Source organism: Mastigoproctus giganteus, chromosome 3, assembly GCF_048544385.1.
Source record: "Mastigoproctus giganteus isolate SK-2022 chromosome 3, ASM4854438v1, whole genome shotgun sequence".
Classification (NCBI taxonomy): domain Eukaryota; kingdom Metazoa; phylum Arthropoda; class Arachnida; order Uropygi; family Thelyphonidae; genus Mastigoproctus; species Mastigoproctus giganteus.
The window spans coordinates 75,788,394-75,809,294 of NC_143577.1; the positions used below are offsets into that span (position 1 = coordinate 75,788,394).

A 20,901-nucleotide genomic window follows, 5' to 3' on the forward strand; every position below is an offset into this window, starting at 1 on the left:
TTGGTCAAACTAGCAATAAACTAAATATTAGAATGAACCTTCATCGTTCCGATATTAAAACTTATAATAACAAATCCAGTAAGAAAACAGGTAATCTGGAACCTGATACTGAATTCAGGCATTTCCAAAAACATACTTTTGGTAATATTTTCATTTCAATACTTAACGTAATTAATAACGCAAATGAAAGATTATTGCAAGAAGAAATTAGCATATTACAATATAAAACTATATCCATACGGTCTAAATAATAAATTTAATCAAAAATATATGACGAATAATTTAAAAGGTATTTGTGTTTATAATATGTTTCAAATTGCCAAACTTCGTAAATATAATCGCAATAGGAAATATAGTAAATCGAACACATATAAAAGCAACCGAGAACATCTAGGAGACTTCATAGATTTATTCAAAATGTGGGACACGGATCCTATAAATATTAGTAAAATACATAACACACTTTTCAGTATTAAACTTAGTGTACTCAAAGCACTAAATAGAAAAACCAATGATTACGTCTTTGCATCTTCTCACCTTATGCACATTATATTAGACATTGTTAAATTCAGAATTAATATTTTGAATGTTAGCAAGCAGCCGGAAAACTCTGTCCTCATCTTATACAGTAAACCCCCGCTATTCGCGGTATCTGTATTCGCAGTCGCTGATTTAATATAAAATGAAACCTAAAAAAATGTGAATTTTAAAGCGCCGTGAATATTATCCGCCATAAAAAAACATGGGGGTGGCTAAAATTATCTTTCCCAGTCAAAACAGCACTCAGTGGGTGGGGGGAGAGGGGGTGACAAAATCACGAGCGTGGATGTTTGCTTTTAATTTATATGCTTATAAATTGAATAAATTTATCAATTTATAAATTGATATTCTTACAAAAGTGATAAATCTACCATTTTGCAGAGTAAAACAGACTTTTTTGAATGTTAACGGAAGAAAGTGACTTTATTCGGACAAGTTCTTTCTAACCCGTACAAAAATATGGCTATGAATAACAAGAGAAATGTGAAAATATCAAAGAAGGTGATGACATTAGCGAATAAAATTGAGTTATTAGACAAAATTTCTAATGGTGAAATTGTCTCCTCGGTGGCAAAACATTATAAAATCAATGAGTCGACGGTACAATCAATCAAAAAATCGGAAGAAAAAACCGTGAAAACGCGCTAATTGCTTCAAAAATTTGTTCTGTAACACGTGATGTTAAATTAGAAAAAATGGAAAACGCTTTAAAGCTGTGGATAGAAGACTGAACTCAAAATAAAATTCCGTTAAATTCACTCATCATTCGTGAAAAGGCAAAACTCCTTTATCAACACTTTAGCGAAACTGGTGATAGCACTGGCGGGATACGTTTTTTTTTTGCTAGCGAAGGTGCTGGAATGAAAGATTTGTTTGAAATTTCTAATAAATATTACATTTAATATTAAATTGTTTCTTATTTTCATTTCGATGCCTTACGCTTGCATTTCACTATGTACTGTCTATGTACATAGTCATATTATGAAGGTACATATAATACATACATAGACAAAATTTATTATGAAGGTACATATAATACATACATAGACAAAATTTTAGACTAGTTTTTCTTATATATTTCATACTTTGGAATGGAACCCCTTTATTACTATGGGAGCCATAACTCAGTATTCGCGACATTTCTCAGGAACGTAACCCCCGCTATTCGCGGGGGTTTACTGTACTTTCAAAATAAAATGATGGATGACTTAGATATACATAAAACTATTAATTTACGTAATGACTTGCTGCCTATTAATAACTTACATATTAATATCAGATTTAGATATTCTAAACCATTTGGTCTTAAAGCGTGTAACTATAAAACGATAGCTACAAACCTTCACAATATTAACATCAGACAGGATACATGTGTTTGCCACAAACCTTCATTTCATAGATACGTAGATCCTAACCATAATCACATTATAACCGGCAATTTAGATATAATCCCATATCCCGAACTTAGAGATATTTTATCACTGGGTTTTAAATTTTGACCTAATCTACCTATTAATAAATCTAACTTTAAAAAATTGTTATATCTAGATTTACTAAAATACTGCATAAGATCAGCATACAAACATAACATACTGGTTGAGGCATACCACATGTGGTTATTTACAATGCTTAATATCATATCTAACAAATATAATCAATTGAAATTCATACAGGATAATCTATATAATACCAAATTAATAAATAGGCAGCTCAAAGATATACATGAACATTTTGTAATTACTCCCGTTGACAAAGCTGCTTGCAATTATGCAATCATATGTAAATTATATTATATAGAAATTATAAAAAAATGAACTAGTCTAGCCACACATATAAACAGATAACATCTTCCTCTAATATAATAATCAAAAAATTAATTGCATTGCATAAAAAATTAAAGTTAAAGTATAATAACCTAAAATATCCATTTATATATGGCATACCCAAATTTCATAAATCACCCATTGCTTTTAGATTCATAACATCATGTAGAGATAGTTATGCTAAATTTCCAGGAAAAACATTAGAAAAGCTACTTAAAATTATATTAAATAACTTAAATAAAACTATTATAATAAATAATAACTTACCGATTATAAATGCTATAAAAAATAAAAATATTCATCAAATACAAACATTTGACTTTAACAGTCTATTTACGAGCGTTAATCTTGATAATTTAAAAGTCGTCCTCCAGAAACAATATTTAGAAAATAAAAATGCTATAAAGGTTGATTTAATCTATTGGGATTCTCTAATAAAATTATGCATCTTTATTAATTATGTATATTATTATTTTAGGAAGGATGTAGTGCTGGTGATCTGATTGAGGTCTATAAGGCTTTGAATGGGTTGAGCATGCTGAATTCTGATAGGATCCTTCCACTTGTTCAGATTACGAACCTAAGGGGGCATAAATTCAAATTAAGAAAAGACAGATGTAGATTAGATGTGCGGAAATTTGCCTTTAGCCAGCGGGTGGTTAATTGCTGGAACAAACTTCCATCTGTCGTGGAAGTTGATAGGTTGAATAAATTTAAGGAGGAACTGGACAGGCATTTGGAGGGAATGGTGTGATTTTTTTTTTTTTTTTTTTTGGCTGATGCTGTATAAGCTCATACACTTGCTTTCTTGCCTCAAATGCCGCTGCTACTACTACTATATGACGGAACATCGTTATACTTACAAGTGACTGGCACCCCTATGGGAAGTCCAGCATCAAGCATAATCGCAAACCTTTATCTATATTATACAGAAAGAGAATTCCAAGATAACCTACTTATATACAGATACGTAGATGATATATGTGTTTTTAATTGTCCACATTTTCTCCAGGATTACAGTAAATTATATCCAGTAGAACTTGTATTGGAAAAAACTAATAGTTCCGATACCATAGCAAATTACTTGGATCTTCATATAGAAATATTCCATAATAATAATATAGACGTAAACGTATATAATAAAAGAGATGCATTTAATTTTAACATAGTCAGCCTTACAAACTCGAGATCTAATATATCAAAATCAGTGCATGCTAATATAATTTTATCGCAATGTCTAAGGATTGCTTATATCTGCAATAGTAATAAAAATTGTTCAGCGGGCTTAACAGCATTGTACGGCAAGTTGATTAATAATAATTTCCCTATCGCTTACCTGAAATATCACTTCAGGAAAGCAATAAGCATAATTAATTTCAAAAATTTGTTTACTGAAACTATTGTTTCAATATAATTTTCAATATAATTGTCATATTTAGTGCCATGTATATATGTACATAGGATACACTTTGCATTCTTGGTGTCTCACGGCGTAGAAAACTTGTACCCACCGGCTTGCAAATTACAGTGTATCATTTTTTTTTTTTTTTTTTTTTTTATATACACATATAGTTAAATTCATTTAAATTTACTTAAGTACACTCTTTATTTTTATTTCTCCGAAATTATTAGGGCAATCCGAGGACATAGGAGAAACTATTTCTTATCTGTACCACTATTTTTCGCCTTTGTGGAGTTCAGGTTCTATTATTCCTACTCCTTTAGTTTTTCTTCTTACTATCTGCATGTTTCTCTTTGCGTTAATTTAATTATTTATTTATTTTTACAGTATCCATCACATAGGGGGCACCACATATTATTTTGACGACTATTACATTAAGTCCTAGATACGGTCAATATGTAGTATGTATTATATATTTAATCTTATTTTAATCATTAAATTACGTTCTCTGTCGGGTCAACGATGATTAATATATGCTTACATTTATATTTTACTTATATTTCTTATCTTTGATTCTAATATTTCTAAATTTTCTTAACTTTTATCATCATTTGATTTATTTATATTCGATTTATATTTGGCCTATACTGGTTTATATTTGGTTTAGATTTAAATTATTTAGCATATATTGATCATCACAGAAACAGAGAACCTCTTGTCGTTTTTTGCCTTCATTCTGGGTGGTTGGCCCCAGTCGAAGTCATCTAGATTGTCGGGAAAAAGCGATAATTTTTTTTTTTTTTTGCGTTTTCTTAGGTCCCTGATGGCATTATTATTGGATTGATTTACTTTTTCTAATAATTTTCCATTATCCTTAATATTCTATATATATATAGAATATTGCCATAATTAACATTTTAATGGTATTTTTATATATGTTTATAATTTATTGCTTATGTCATGGCATAGACTCAAGCATTTAGGGCATAAGCCTCAAGCTATGAAGGAGTCTAGACTATGTATAAATATAGTGCAAATGCATCAAGAATACATAGCTATATCTGAATAAATCAGATTATTAATAAAACGGCATCGTTTTAAGTTATATCTCATATTGTGAATATCTTCACAACGAGTTGCCATGATATTGCACTACTTCGAATAAGTAACGCTTCACCTAAGGAGAAGACTAATGTTACTTATTCTCAGATGGATACCACCACCCAGACGGCACCGTTTCAGGGCTATTTGGCTCTTCTTCGGTGGGTGGGTAGGTACCCGAGTGATGCAATGATGGCAAAACAGTTATGAAGTATAACTCCACAATATGAGAGATGCCTGATGGTGTATCATGTATTTAGACTCAAGCATTTAAGGGCATAAGCCTCAAGCTATGAAGGAGTCTAGACTATGTATAAATATAGTGCAAATGCATCAAGAATACATAGCTATATCTGAATAAATCAGATTATTAATAAAACGGCATCGTTTTAAGTTATATCTCATATTGTGAATATCTTCACAACGAGTTGCCATGATATTGCACTACTTCGAATAAGTAACGCTTCACCTAAGGAGAAGACTAATGTTACTTATTCTCAGATGGATACCACCACCCAGACGGCACCGTTTCAGGGCTATTTGGCTCTTCTTCGGTGGGTGGGTAGGTACCCGAGTGATGCAATGATGGCAAAACAGTTATGAAGTATAACTCCACAATATGAGAGATGCCTGATGGTGTATCATGTATTTAGACTCAAGCATTTAGGGCATAAGCCTCAAGCTATGAAGGAGTCTAGACTATGTATAAATATAGTGCAAATGCATCAAGAATACATAGCTATATCTGAATAAATCAGATTATTAATAAAACGGCATCGTTTTAAGTTATATCTCATATTGTGAATATCTTCACAACGAGTTGCCATGATATTGCACTACATCGAATAAGTAACGCTTCACCTAAGGAGAAGACTAATGTTACTTATTCTCAGATGGATACCACCACCCAGACGGCACCGTTTCAGGGCTATTTGGCTCTTCTTCGGTGGGTGGGTAGGTACCCGAGTGATGCAATGATGGCAAAACAGTTATGAAGTATAACTCCACAATATGAGAGATGCCTGATGGTGTATCATGTATTTAGACTCAAGCATTTAGGGCATAAGCCTCAAGCTATGAAGGAGTCTAGACTATGTATAAATATAGTGCAAATGCATCAAGAATACATAGCTATATCTGAATAAATCAGATTATTAATAAAACGGCATCGTTTTAAGTTATATCTCATATTGTGAATATCTTCACAACGAGTTGCCATGATATTGCACTACTTCGAATAAGTAACGCTTCACCTAAGGAGAAGACTAATGTTACTTATTCTCAGATGGATACCACCACCCAGACGGCACCGTTTCAGGGCTATTTGGCTCTTCTTCGGTGGGTGGGTAGGTACCTGAGTGATGCAATGATGGCAAAACAGTTATGAAGTATAACTCCACAATATGAGAGATGCCTGATGGTGTATCATGTATTTAGACTCAAGCATTTAGGGCATAAGCCTCAAGCTATGAAGGAGTCTAGACTATGTATAAATATAGTGCAAATGCATCAAGAATACATAGCTATATCTGAATAAATCAGATTATTAATAAAACGGCATCGTTTTAAGTTATATCTCATATTGTGAATATCTTCACAACGAGTTGCCATGATATTGCACTACTTCGAATAAGTAACGCTTCACCTAAGGAGAAGACTAATGTTACTTATTCTCAGATGGATACCACCACCCAGACGGCACCAGACGGAAGAAGAGCCAAATAGCCCTGAAACGGTGCCGTCTGGGTGGTGGTATCCATCTGAGAATAAGTAACATTAGTCTTCTCCTTAGGTGAAGCGTTACTTATTCGAAGTAGTGCAATATCATGGCAACTCGTTGTGAAGATATTCACAATATGAGATATAACTTAAAACGATGCCGTTTTATTAATAATCTGATTTATTCAGATATAGCTATGTATTCTTGATGCATTTGCACTATATTTATACATAGTCTAGACTCCTTCATAGCTTGAGGCTTATGCCCTAAATGCTTGAGTCTAAATACATGATACACCATCAGGCATCTCTCATATTGTGGAGTTATACTTCATAACTGTTTTGCCATCATTGCATCACTCGGGTACCTACCCACCCACCGAAGAAGAGCCAAATAGCCCTGAAACGGTGCCGTCTGGGTGGTGGTATCCATCTGAGAATAAGTAACATTAGTCTTCTCCTTAGGTGAAGCGTTACTTATTCGAAGTAGTGCAATATCATGGCAACTCGTTGTGAAGATATTCACAATATGAGATATAACTTAAAACGATGCCGTTTTATTAATAATCTGATTTATTCAGATATAGCTATGTATTCTTGATGCATTTGCACTATATTTATACATAGTCTAGACTCCTTCATAGCTTGAGGCTTATGCCCTAAATGCTTGAGTCTAAATACATGATACACCATCAGGCATCTCTCATATTGTGGAGTTATACTTCATAACTGTTTTGCCATCATTGCATCACTCGGGTACCTACCCACCCACCGAAGAAGAGCCAAATAGCCCTGAAACGGTGCCGTCTGGGTGGTGGTATCCATCTGAGAATAAGTAACATTAGTCTTCTCCTTAGGTGAAGCGTTACTTATTCGAAGTAGTGCAATATCATGGCAACTCGTTGTGAAGATATTCACAATATGAGATATAACTTAAAACGATGCCGTTTTATTAATAATCTGATTTATTCAGATATAGCTATGTATTCTTGATGCATTTGCACTATATTTATACATAGTCTAGACTCCTTCATAGCTTGAGGCTTATGCCCTAAATGCTTGAGTCTAAATACATGATACACCATCAGGCATCTCTCATATTGTGGAGTTATACTTCATAACTGTTTTGCCATCATTGCATCACTCGGGTACCTACCCACCCACCGAAGAAGAGCCAAATAGCCCTGAAACGGTGCCGTCTGGGTGGTGGTATCCATCTGAGAATAAGTAACATTAGTCTTCTCCTTAGGTGAAGCGTTACTTATTCGAAGTAGTGCAATATCATGGCAACTCGTTGTGAAGATATTCACAATATGAGATATAACTTAAAACGATGCCGTTTTATTAATAATCTGATTTATTCAGATATAGCTATGTATTCTTGATGCATTTGCACTATATTTATACATAGTCATGGCATAGATTGATTTTTTCCAGGTCACGTTGGGTACCCGCCATGGTTTATGGTTGTCTGATAAGCTAGTATATCATATTTTACCTTTAAAAACTCTTACCACTATCAACTTAACTCATATTCATATTTATACAGACCGATGTAATGTTTAATTGTCCTAGATGGCATTAATTGGTTATGTGACTACTTAATATTTATTATAATATTTATATTTATTATAACATTTAATATTTGCTTTTTCATGCTTGGATATATATATATATATAGCTAACAGCTATATACATACATATATATTATTATATAATTAATAAAAAAAAAATAGGTTGTAGTGACATACAGAAAGTCTTAAAAAAGAACGAAAAAATAATAATAATGTCTTAGAATGGAACATGGTTCCGGGACACTACTAGTAATAGTAGAAATGCCCAGCAACCATAATCAAATATAGAAAAATAGATTAGATAAGTGTATGGGTACTGATCTGATTAAATTGAATTAAATTAAATTTAATTACAGTAATACCCCGAAGTTATGTGATAGATGGGTCCGACAAAAATCGCTTAAGTCGGGGTACAACTTTGCATTAAATACATATAAATTTTGTTTAATTGGGACCAAGGACTAACAAAAACACTAGTTTAGAAGAAAAATATTAATAAAATTGCAGTTCTTTATACATATTAATACAAAATATGTATTAAAAAAATAAATGATTTACGTAAAAGTTATTTCGATGTCGATGGCTTCATAAAATCTAACAAATTCGTCTGACGACACAGACTTATTTTTTTCACGCAGAATTTCTTCGTAGCAAGCTAATAATTTTTTTATTCCTTGCTTTGTAGCTATAACGCGTTCTTCGTTGTAGTCTTATGTTTTCTAAAATTTTTAAGCCCTTTTCAATTGAGCTGAGACCTTCTGTCAAGTTTGCAATTGTCATGTGCTTTTCGCCGTTGCCTCATTTAGGCCTGTAGCATGTGCAATATCACATGGTCTTTCATTTTGCTCAGAGCGTTTCACAATTTCATATTTTTTCTCTATCGACAGAGGCGGACTGGCCATAAGCTTTACCGGGGAAACCCCGGTGGGCCTGTGTGATTTTGGCCGTAAACCATAGTATGAGGCCACTATAAATTTTCCCGGGTAAGAATTTTTGACTCAGTCCACCTCTGTTTATCGGATAATTGCTTTTCTTTTTCTGCAGTGTCTTCACCAGTATGATTCATTTTCACACCTTTTAAGTATTTTACTCATTTTTAGGGAATAAAGCACAATTACAAAACGAGGAGGCACGCTTGATACGCATAAACAAAGCTGCGCGCATGTAGCAACCGAATAAACAACACCATAAAGGCAGAGATACACTATTAACACCTCACATTTCTAGGGGTTACTACCATAAAACAACAAAAATCCAGTTGTGTTTCTGCTAGTGGAATCTGTTGTTAACTGGTAGTAAACTCGATCTAATTGCATACCGATAGCTGGAATTGTGTTGGTTTTTACATTATTATGGTGAAATGTGTTTCCCCTAAAACAAATACATTTTCAGAATCTCCTCTTCATTCCTATCGTGTTGCGTTCGGTTGGGGTGATTCTGCATTCGACTGCCATTTCTTGTAAACACAAAGGCGAATCGTGCATAAGCCAATTCGGTTCGTGTTATATTATAAGATATCATTACCGTATTTATAAATAGTGTATGATCGAATTCGTGTAGTGTAAACACGTGTTATACGAGGACTGACTGTATACGGCTCGACCGACGCGATCCATTTCTCTTGTGAAAACGATGTAATTTCCGACAAACGTTGAGCACGAATTTGAATGCACACATATAAATATGACAGTTAGAATACAAATTCTTGTATATGTGTGCAGCTCATGCACAGCAAAGTTGAATTTTGTTCATCTTTCGCTCTCACTCTCCGCCGTCGCACCGTATATCGATAACATATGAAAAACAACCTTGAAGATAGTGGGCGGTAGTGTTGCCAAACGAAAAAATCAAGAACCGTGTAACTCCGAGTTCGCGTAAGTCGGGGTATTACTGTATATAAATTTGTTATGTAATCTGCTTTTATTTTCAGGCTGTTTTATTAATTTTTTCCATTGTCGCCACACCTGTCAGGTGAGCACCCCTACCCATAACACTTATCTATTTCACACACACACACACACACACACACACACACACACACACACACACACACACACACACACACACACACACACACACACACACAGTGTGTGTATATAAGAATAACAGTCACAGAAATTTAGACTTCAATAAAACTTTCAGATAAACATAACTAAACCACATATTCTTTTAATGCAATGAAATAAAACTGAGAACCTTCCATAGTACTTATACATTAAAATTCATAATAAACTATGATTTTAAAAATTTGGCAAGAACTCATTTTAGAAATACACTACCCTCCTATTAATATCTAGACAACTGCATATCCAGAAATGATCTTTATTTACAAGTAAAACTAATAATGTGTGCTGAAACCTGTAACCTTTATGACAGCCTCTTTTTTGTGAATGTCCTCTGATATCTTCTGCCATTGGCCTTTAAAGGGGTGACTATTTTTTGGCCAGTCTCTCCTAATCCCCCACCCAACGATCCAATTCATCCCAGAAGTTCAGTATAGGACTGAAGTCAGGGCTTTGGGGTTGCCAGCCTAACTTTTTGATGGTCATGTTCTCAAACTAGTCCTCATTAGAGTAATGCATCATTACAACATGAGCAGTATGACATGCTGTGTTATCCTGCTGATACAAATATGGGCCTTCCTTGACATCTGCCACAACATAGATAATGTCTAGGTGCATTATTGTCCAGGATGCCTAAACTGACCTCGGTATTCATGGTTTTTTCAAAAACAAACAATGGTCACAGGTCAAACTACGAAAAACAGCCCACACCATCATGCTACTTCTGAAAAACTTCATTATCAGGATGATACGGTCTGGCAGACAGCTTTCTTCAGACATCGCCTATCTAAGCACAACATCAGACTGCTAAACCCCGTGCAGTGATTCATCACCCCAAGCACAGCTTTCCATCAGTCCACAGTCCAAAAACAGTAGTAGACTTTACACAAAGATAAATGCTGTCTGCCATTGGTAAGGGTAATTAGTGGCACACAGATGGTTGAACAACTGTGGTAACCCATATCATGCAGAATCTTGCATGCTGTACTGGTGCTGATGTGTCCCAATTGTCTTGGTGGGGGGGGCTGTGTTAGCTGCAACAATGTTGAACCTGCATTCTGAGTGGATAATTCTTTGCATGGCTCTTCTGTCACATTCTGAGCTTTGGATGCTTTTTGGGCTATTTTTATGAGAATTACAGCACCAGTTCACATTCATTTGCAGATCACATCACTGTTGACTTAGTATTCTTCAATGCCATTCAAAGGCACCTGGGGATGTGATCTATCCAATTACATAAAGGAAAGCAGCAAAAGACCTTAAGCCATAATTATGAGAGCATACAGACCTATTTCTTATAAGTCACATACAGACCTATTTCTTATATGGCCTTTAAAGAGGTGACTATCATTCTTGCATTCACAATTGTAATACTGTCTCCTTGAAGGCCTATGAACATATTTATAGTTGTGTCGGACACATGGTGCTATATCAATGGAGGGGCGTCTGGATATTAATGGTAGGGCAGTCACACTGTGTCATATATACTTTATAATAAGGTATATACTGTTATTTAATTACCAGTTTGGAATTCTATAATATGATACCTACATATTGGAAATGAAAAGTGTCACAAGTTCTGGAGGAATGTAGTCAAATGTAGGGTTAACAAGTTGAATATTTGATAGCAGTTCACCTAGAACAAAAAATAAAACAAAATAAATAATAATGAAAGGATGCAAAATTGAGGAGGGAAGAATAAGTTTCTTGACAGAATCTCACAAAAATAAACTTTAATTACTAAGCTACCAGAGGAAGTAATGCTATTTGGTTCTCACTCTTTAAATTACCAAATGAAAACATTAAGATGCACTTCCCACAACAATGAATAAGCTGTTATCCTAATTTCTGAAAAACAATCTTTGTATGGATAACACAGAGAAAGCGTGCAACAACCATTTGCATGAAACAGTTGTAACATATTCCTTGAAATTACTATACCCTTAAACTGGTGAAAGATTTACGTATTTATTTTAAGAAAAGATTTTTGTGTAACTGTTCCTTAATGACTGATAAGGTGCTCTAAAGCTTCACTGTTTCATCTTATAGATTGTTTGCAATTTTTATTCGTTACACCACTTTAACATATCTGATAACGTATTTATTGTTATCTGATAACATACAGCATCTTGCATGCTGTACTGGTGCTGATGTGTCCCAATTGTCATGGGGGTGGAGTTGTTAGCTGCAGGAATGTTGAACCTGTATTCTGAGTAGTTTATCAAGTTAATACGTATCTAAAATATGGGGGGATGCACCAGACTTTTTTTTTTTTTTTTTTTAGAACCTATAGTACGAGGGCTGTTCCAAAAAAAAAAATTGGACTGGCAACGCTGCTTCGTTGCTATGGAAACCAGTGAGGAGTTTGCAGTCTACGAATGTTCCCCACCCTTTCTTAGTTTGTGCAAGCTTATTATGTAATATTCATTTTTGTGTTTGTTATAACAGTTTATGTGAAGTGTGTTTTATGATGGGGGATGAGAAAGATATTTCGTTAATTATTAGACAAAGAATCGCGATTGAATTTTGTGCAAAGTTAGTCAAAAGTGGTCAAAATACATTTGAGATGATTCAAGAAGCACACGGTGTAGAAGCCTTGGGCAGAACAGCTGAATTTAAATGGTGGAAGCATTTTAAGGATGGGAAAAAAAAGCATACGAGATGAACAAAGAAGTGGGCGTCCACCAACCTCAGTGAACAATGAAAACATTGAGGAAGCCGAAACATTATTGAAAGAAAATAGATGTTTATCAATTCGTGATCTGGCAGTTCAGTTGAATGTTGGTGTAGCAAGATTTCACAAAAATATAAAGATGCACCTTAACACGTCACGTGTTTGCACAAGATAGCTACTGTGCGATCTTGCCACAGAACAAAAAGAATGGTGCATTGAACTTTATCAAGGCTTTACTGATAAGGTTGACGAAGAGCCTGACTTTTATAAATAAAATAATCATGTGTGATGAGTCCTAGATTAATATTTTGATCCAGAGTCCAAACAGCAGTCAAAGCATATGGAACACCATGATTCACCGCCTCCAGAAAAATTTCAAGTTTTTGGTTCATCAAAAAAAATTGATGTTGATTTTGTTTTTTGATGCCCGCAGAATAATACTGCAGCACTGGGTTCCTGAGAAACAAACTGTAAATGGAGACTATTATGCTAACACGTTGCAAGTTCACCTCAAAGGAGCAATTTGCAAAAAAAGACCGGAATTGCTTAAACAAGAATGGTTTCTTCTTCAAGATAATGCTAGGCCTCATGTCGCACAAACAGCAATACATGCTTTAGCAAAAATTGGTGGTCAACCACTAGACCACCTTCCATACAGCCCAGGCTTCATACCATGCAATTTCTGGGCTTTCCAGAGCCTCAAAAAGAGTTGAGAGGAAAAATATTTAACACAAATAAAGAAGTTAAATTTGCCACATCCATTATCCTGCAACGCCTTTCAGAAGCTAGTGAACTGCTGTAAAAGGTGTATAGAATGTGGACCTATTTCGAAAAGGAGACCCATACCAACCTCCAAGTCACTCACAGACTCAGAGCAATGATCACAGCCTGCTTATTTTCAGAACAGCCCTCGTACTTAGTATCATCTATGGGTTGAAGGTTGAGAAGACTGAAGATACTTGTTGACAGATTTGAATTTCTGTAGGTAGTAATTTTGAAGAAAGATTGTTCCAAAAAGCAGAAGTTGAAGGGATAAATGAGGAAGAAGAAAAGTTGGTTTTTTGAATTTGAAGATGGGCATTAAATGGATGCTTGCTGGTTGCAGCACACATTTGGTTCATTTTGAAAGAGAATGGAGGAATTACAGATGTCAATTCAGAAGAACAGTGTGCATGGAAGTATCTTTAGAAAAGACATGCAGCAGAAACAGAATGCCTATGCCTATGAGCATGGGCGCCAGCAGGATATTTTGCAAAGTGGTGCATGTGGGAATAAAAAATTTTGTTCACCAAAATTTCGAATACATGCAATATCTTAATTAATTTGAGTTTGACTGATTTACATGGGCATTAAACGGATGCTTGCTCGTTGCAGCACATATTTGGACTGTTTTGAAAGAGAGTGGAGGAATTACAGATATCAATTCAGAAGAACAGTGTGCCCAGAAGTATCTTTAGAAAAGATATGCAGCAGAAACAGAATGCCTATGAGCATGGGTGCTGGCAGGATATTTTGAAAAGTGATGCATGTGGGAATAAAATTTTTGTTCATCAAAATTTTGAATACAGGAATTCTCTGACTTACGTAATACTCAACTTACGGAAATTCAACTTTACGCAAGTTTTTGCTGGCTGGTGCAAACTTAAAAAATCATGGAAACGTATTTTGCATCCCGTAGGAATAAATGGAGGTATTGTGAAAATATCATAATGTGAACCCAATAACAAATTTTTTTGTTTGTAATTCGTTCCAAGTCCTTTGAAGTTGAAAATTTCGCTATATTACTAAGCTATTTATCTCTCTAAAAGATCATATTTATAATGGAAATTTCACAATCCTTTCATTGTTATCATATGTTCCCGTTATAAGAATCAATTTTGAACACCTTTGTGATATTTTTCTAAAGCATGTTTCTGGAGGGCACAACCATAAAACAATAAAAACAATTTGCACTTTCTGGTTTATTGGACTTTTCTGTTAGTGCATCTAATTATAAACGAGTAGTAAACTCGATCTTATTACATTTGCAATAATCCCGAGAACTGTAATTGTGTGGGTTTTTATGCTATTATAGTGAAATATGTTCCCCTTCACCAAAATCTTCAATCATATAAAAAACAAATTTTCAGACACTTCTCTTCATTCCTATTTATGTATTACAATGATGAAGGGAAAGCGACCAACAAAAAGTGCAAGTGGTGGTAGTGCCAGGAAACGAAACAAAATTGATTTTGAAATGAAGATGAAAATGATTAAAAGTATGAAGCAGGACAAAGTTTGTCATCTACTGCACAGAATTAGGTCTCGCTGCTTCAACAGTGAATACTATTTTAAAGGGCAGTGCACGTATAAAAGAACATGTCAAAGGATCAATGTACTTAAGATCAACAGTGATCACAAAACAGTGTTCAGGTGCTATATCAAAGATGGAACAGCTGTTAATAATATGGATGGAAAATCAGATTCAGAAGCCAGTGCCCTCGAGTCTAATGACTATTCAAGCAAAAGCAATGAGTATTTATAAACCAACCTGTGGCAAGCAACGGGTGGTTTAACAGGTTCAAGAATCGTGCTGGTTTCCACAACGTTAAAGTATGTGGTGACGTCAGCAGTGTTGATTCTACAGCTGCAGAGAAATTTTGTGATGTGGGGGGGAAAAATTATTGATGAAGGCGGCTATTCAACACAGCAAATTTTTAATGTAAAAATTTTTAACGTTGAGAAGACTGCTCTGTATTGGAAAAAAATGCCGGATCGAACATACATTGCCAAAGAGGAAAATATAATGCCAGGTTTCAAGGTGTCAAAAGATAGGACCATGCTCATGCTTGGGGTTAATGCAGCAGGAGATTACAGATTAAAACCACTGCCTGTGTACCATTCTGGAAATCCTCGTGCATTTAAGGGCATCAATAAAGCCACCCTACCCATGCAGTTCCGATCGAACCAGAGAGCATGGATAACAATATCTCTCTTTGAGGATTGGTTTAAATGCTGCTTCATTCCCGAGGTTGAAAAATATTGTAAAGACAACGATGTTCCTTTCAAGATTTTGCTTCTATTAAATAATACTCCTGGACATCCTATGCATATAGATGATTTCAATTCGAAAGTGAGAGTCATATTTTTAATGCCAAACATGATCAGGATGAGGGTGTTATTTCACATTTAAAAGCATACTATTTATGCACATTTGCTTAGGCATCTTCCGCAGTAAACAGTGAAAAAAATTTTACGTGCCAAAGTGGTGGCCCTCTGACTTTTGCAGTGCACTCACCCTTCCCTCTCCAAGCATTGTAAAATTTCTCAGGTCAATATGGTTAAAACTTTATGAAAATAATGAATGGCAATACTTAAAGGAGATACACTAATATAAGATTTAAATAAAATTCATATCTTATATGAGCCATCGTAAATGTTGATGGTCATGGGATTGCATATTTTTGTACAAGGGGAAAAAATGAAAATATTTAATATATTTCAATAAGTAATTCAGAATTATCATATGGTGTATCCAGGGGGTCATGAACTTCACTAATGCAGTTCAGGAGCCCCTGAGAACTGTTTGTATGGTTCTCAAGCCTGCCGAGAACTGTTTATGCAGCCCATGAGCACATCTGAGTTTGACAATCCTGGTGTAGATAATTCAAAGATAGTGATATAAAAATTTTTAAACCACAGATTTTTTTCTCAAGTAGCTCCTTACACTGTAATCACTTCAAAATCCAGCCCTATATAAAAATAATTGCAGGTGCCTATTCTGTAACTTAAGTTTATGCAACAATCAAATTACACTCATGAACCAAAACATTATGACCACCTACCTAATAGTGTGTTGGGCTGCCTTTCACCTAGATAACTGCTTGCATTCGGTGTGGCATTACCTTCACAAGACTGTGGAAGGCATCTTTAGGTATCCCGGACCAGCTGGACATTCGAGTTTGGCAATGGAGTCAGACACTAGTGTGGACTGGCAAATGCTTTATTCCACTGCATCCCAGAAATGTTTGATGGAATTGACGTTGGGAAATTTTGTGGACAGGGGAGCACTCAAAATGCTTGACCATGACTTGGGCCATTGTTGTGCCGAAAGGGTTCTGGATAAACAATCACCATGTAGGTCAAAGCTTGGTCCAAAACAGTGACAAGGTAGGATGTGGTAGTGAGGGCATGGTCAATGAGGATGTGGGGGGGGGAGTACTAGTGATGTCCATTGAAGCATCCCTCAAACCATGATATCACCACTGCTGGCCTGCTTTTGTCCAACTGTGCAGTCTGGTTGCAGCTGTTCACTGTCAAATAAGCACCTGTCAGTTGCCATTTTGGAGCTTGATTCATTAGAGCAGGTGGCTCTTTTCCAGTTGTCCAATATCCAGGAATGGTGCTCTCATGCCCAATGCATGGTTGGTCATTATGGGCACAAGAACAGGTAACCTATTCTGTAATTTGAAAGAGCATTTCCTAGATAGTATGCTCAGAAACATTTCTATATGCACCCTTGTAGTCTGCTGTTAATTGGGAGATCGTGATCCATCTGTTGTCCTGGACAGCATGTGCCAACTGCCGTTCACTTTGAGTGTCACAACTAGTGGTGGTCTCACCATCCTGGCATTCTGGGTGGCTGTGTCCCACCCCCTTCACACCTTCACTATAGCAGCTCTCAAACAGCCTACAATGCCCATAGTTGTTGAGATGCTGGCCCCTGCCCTCCTAGCACCACCAATCATTCCCTCAAACTCTGTTAAGTCCTTCCCTTTCCCCAATGCATGAGCTTCTTACTGACGAACTGATATACACTATCCATGCCATCATAGCGTGATAGTGACCTCCACTATATAGAGCACTCTGACTCTATGACTTTAACTCCTCTTAACACCAAGGGCACTGCCCACCCCTCCCCAAAATACTTTTACTTTCCTTAACAGCTCTCCGGTGGACAGTGGCTTGCCTCTACAGGGGTGCCCCTTTGTCCCTTTATCTTCTAATTTCCTGGTGGAAGCCTACTTCATCTTCATCCATTGCTCATAACTTAAGCTGTCATCTACACACTCTCTTCTAATAGAAATTTTTCCTTTTTTTTTTTGAGGCCCTCCCTGGTAAGCTCAGGTGAAGCCAGGTTTTGTCCAGCTAGAGAACTTGATTCCCACTTCCTACTAGCTGGCCAGGCTCCCTGCACCTGGTATGGTAACTAGGGATCAGTGGTGTTCCATGGACCCCAGCCTAAGGCTAAGAGGCCAGATGAAAAACATAACCCTACACCACACACTACATAAACCACATCACTCACACTATCTGGGCTTTAAGGGTACTGTATTCAACACAAGAGAATTGATCATGGAGTTGTGGAACTACTGGTGCTGCATGACCCTAAACATCATGTGCTATATACTATGTACCTATGCTGTCATTGTATATGCTGAGCCAGTCAGTGACATCACTCTTAGGTGCTGTAGAATGTGTCTACTTTTGGAGATGGTGATCATAATGTTTTGGCTCACAAGTGTATATTATACTACATATACTGTGTGTAATTTAATATAAAGGAAGTCTATGTTCTTACCTCCTCCATAACTCATCACATTTTCTGGTGAAGCAAAACGGTGAAATGTGTCCTGAAAAGCAAGTTTTTATTTTTATTATATATTTGATATTTTTTAAATCACTGAAAAAAGAAAATATTCTAAATATCTAAAAAGAGAATAGGTATAATAAAGCAGACCCTCGACATCTGGGGCAGATTAAAACTAAAGTCTCACAAACACCCACTACACTCAGAAGTCCTGTGCACATGACCATCACTTTTTCTCAGAAAACTCATCCCCTGCCATTTCTTTCTACCTACTAGAGGGCAAAGGCAGGGCCATGCAAAGGTACTTGGGGGTCCAGATGCAAAAGGGGTTAAGGGGCCTCGTTTATTTACGTTGAGACTTTGATGGGTCCGTCGATTGGGGACCCTGGTGCGGAAATACAATGCACCCACCATCTGCACACCCCCCAAGCAAAGGTACAGTAGTACTCCTTTAGTTTTACTAGTGTAAAGTTAATTTTAATTAATTATTCTATTAAAATCTAAATCCTTGGGCATTTGCATGTTAAAATTAAAAAAAAAAAAAGGATTCTTCTTTCTATTGAAGAAAAACCAGAACACCTTTTTGATGTTTACCAATGAGCTTTAATCTTAACTTTAATAAGGGAATACAATGTTGGTGGATAAACTATCTTTTGTTTCATGGATTATCCAGGATTTGGAACATTCAGAAAATTGATTTCCAAATCATCTCAGATAATCGTGAGTCTAGTGTAATTTACAAAACTATTTTTTAGTGATGGAAATTTGCAATATACAGTTTCAGGATATGTATAAGTAAAATTTTGTTGCAGCAAATACCATTTCAATGAAAACTTCACTATAACAGAAATATTTACAGGTTCCTGATGATTTCCCTTATTATTAGGGTTTGAATGAAAAAATTCTGATAAAAAATTCAGCACAAAATTTAATTTTTAGAGTCCACCAACACACAAAACAATGGTTTTCAAAGGATGAAAGACTTTACACAAAAATCATGAATGAGTAACCACTAGTTTGGTTTCGTCTGTCACATCGGAAACTTGGAACTGTTGAGTGCATACCATGTTATAAATATGGTTAGAAAAGGCATATTAAAAAAAAAAAAAACCAAGCAGTTGCCCTCACTGCAAATGCTGCCATAAGCACTCTGCTCATACAATAAAAAGTGTTAGAGTTACTAATCTAACTGAATTTTAGTGCAATCTGATATCACACATTTTAGATAGTGCTAAACCAGAATTTTTGTATTAATGTAAAGAAAATATTTTGAAGACTAAATGCACAAGGCATAATGTGTTACGGGTTGAAATTAACTATATAATATCAGTGTAAATACATCATAGTTTACCCATAAATTTAACTACCTGAGTAGTGTAAAGGCATTGTTTGATTTTATCTCATATTGTGGCTACCTTCACGAGATACCAGATATTTTGAAGACTAAATGCTTGTGAAGGTAGCACAATATGAGATAAAATCAAATGATGCCTTTACACTACTCAGGTAGTTAAATTTATGGGTAAACTATGATGTATTTACACCAATATTATATAGTTAATTTCAACCCATAACACATTATGCCTTGTGCATTCAGTCTTCAAAATATTATCATTATCTTCACCAATTGGCATCTCTCATATTGTGGAATTAACTTCACAACCACGATGGCATGTGTGCATTATCAGAATACCTGCCCACCCACTGATAAGTGAGCCAACAAGCTCTGAAATGGTGCCGTCTGGGTGGTGGTGCCCACTGAGAATAAACAACAGTAGTCTTCTCTATTAGAGAAGCATTATTTATTCGAAGTAGTGCAATACCTGGTATGAGATAAAATCAAACAATGCCTTTATTCAGGTAGTTAAATTTATGGGTAAACTATAATAAATAATAATGGTGTATTTACACCACTATTTTATATAATGTAAAGAAAATAACAATAACTTGGGCATGTGTCCATGTTATACAGTGACCCTATAAAAAAGGCATCAGAACTTACTGTACTTTGGTACCATGAATGAGTTGAAGGATATGAACACAGAAGATAATTCAACATTGGATAATTGGATTTCTGTAGATTGTTCAAGAAATACATAAGATGGAAGGTTATTCCAAAAAAAACAGAAGTAGAAGGAATAAATGAGGAAGAGTTAGTTCTTTAAGTTTGGACTTCAATAGTGAATAGATGTCGGATGGCTGAAGCACATATTTAAATTGGAGATTTAAATATGGAGAAATACTGGAAGATTTCTTCTCCTAGATTTCCAGTCCAGCCACAGAGAGGCAAGAGAGTCACTAGAGTGGCCAAGCAATATAATTCAGTGTAATTACTAAACAATGTCACATGGAAACTTCAGAAATATTTTAAATGAGGAGACACTTAACCCACATGTTGCTAACAAAATTTTTAGTTTTATACATACATACTATCAG

General features: G+C 35.4%; 1 protein-coding gene across 1 annotated transcript in view; it reads right to left on the reverse strand.

Moving 5' to 3' along the window:
• Positions 1-20,901, reverse strand: part of eIF2Bbeta (eukaryotic translation initiation factor 2B subunit beta) — a 199,645-nt gene that overhangs the window by 15,748 nt on the left and 162,996 nt on the right. Inside the window, exons 12-13 of the mRNA XM_090370568.1 lie at positions 18,457-18,508; positions 11,774-11,858 (exon numbers count right to left, since the gene is read on the reverse strand). Coding sequence (XP_090226694.1) covers positions 11,774-11,858; positions 18,457-18,508 — 137 coding nt within the window. The remainder of the gene's footprint in view (positions 1-11,773; positions 11,859-18,456; positions 18,509-20,901) is intronic.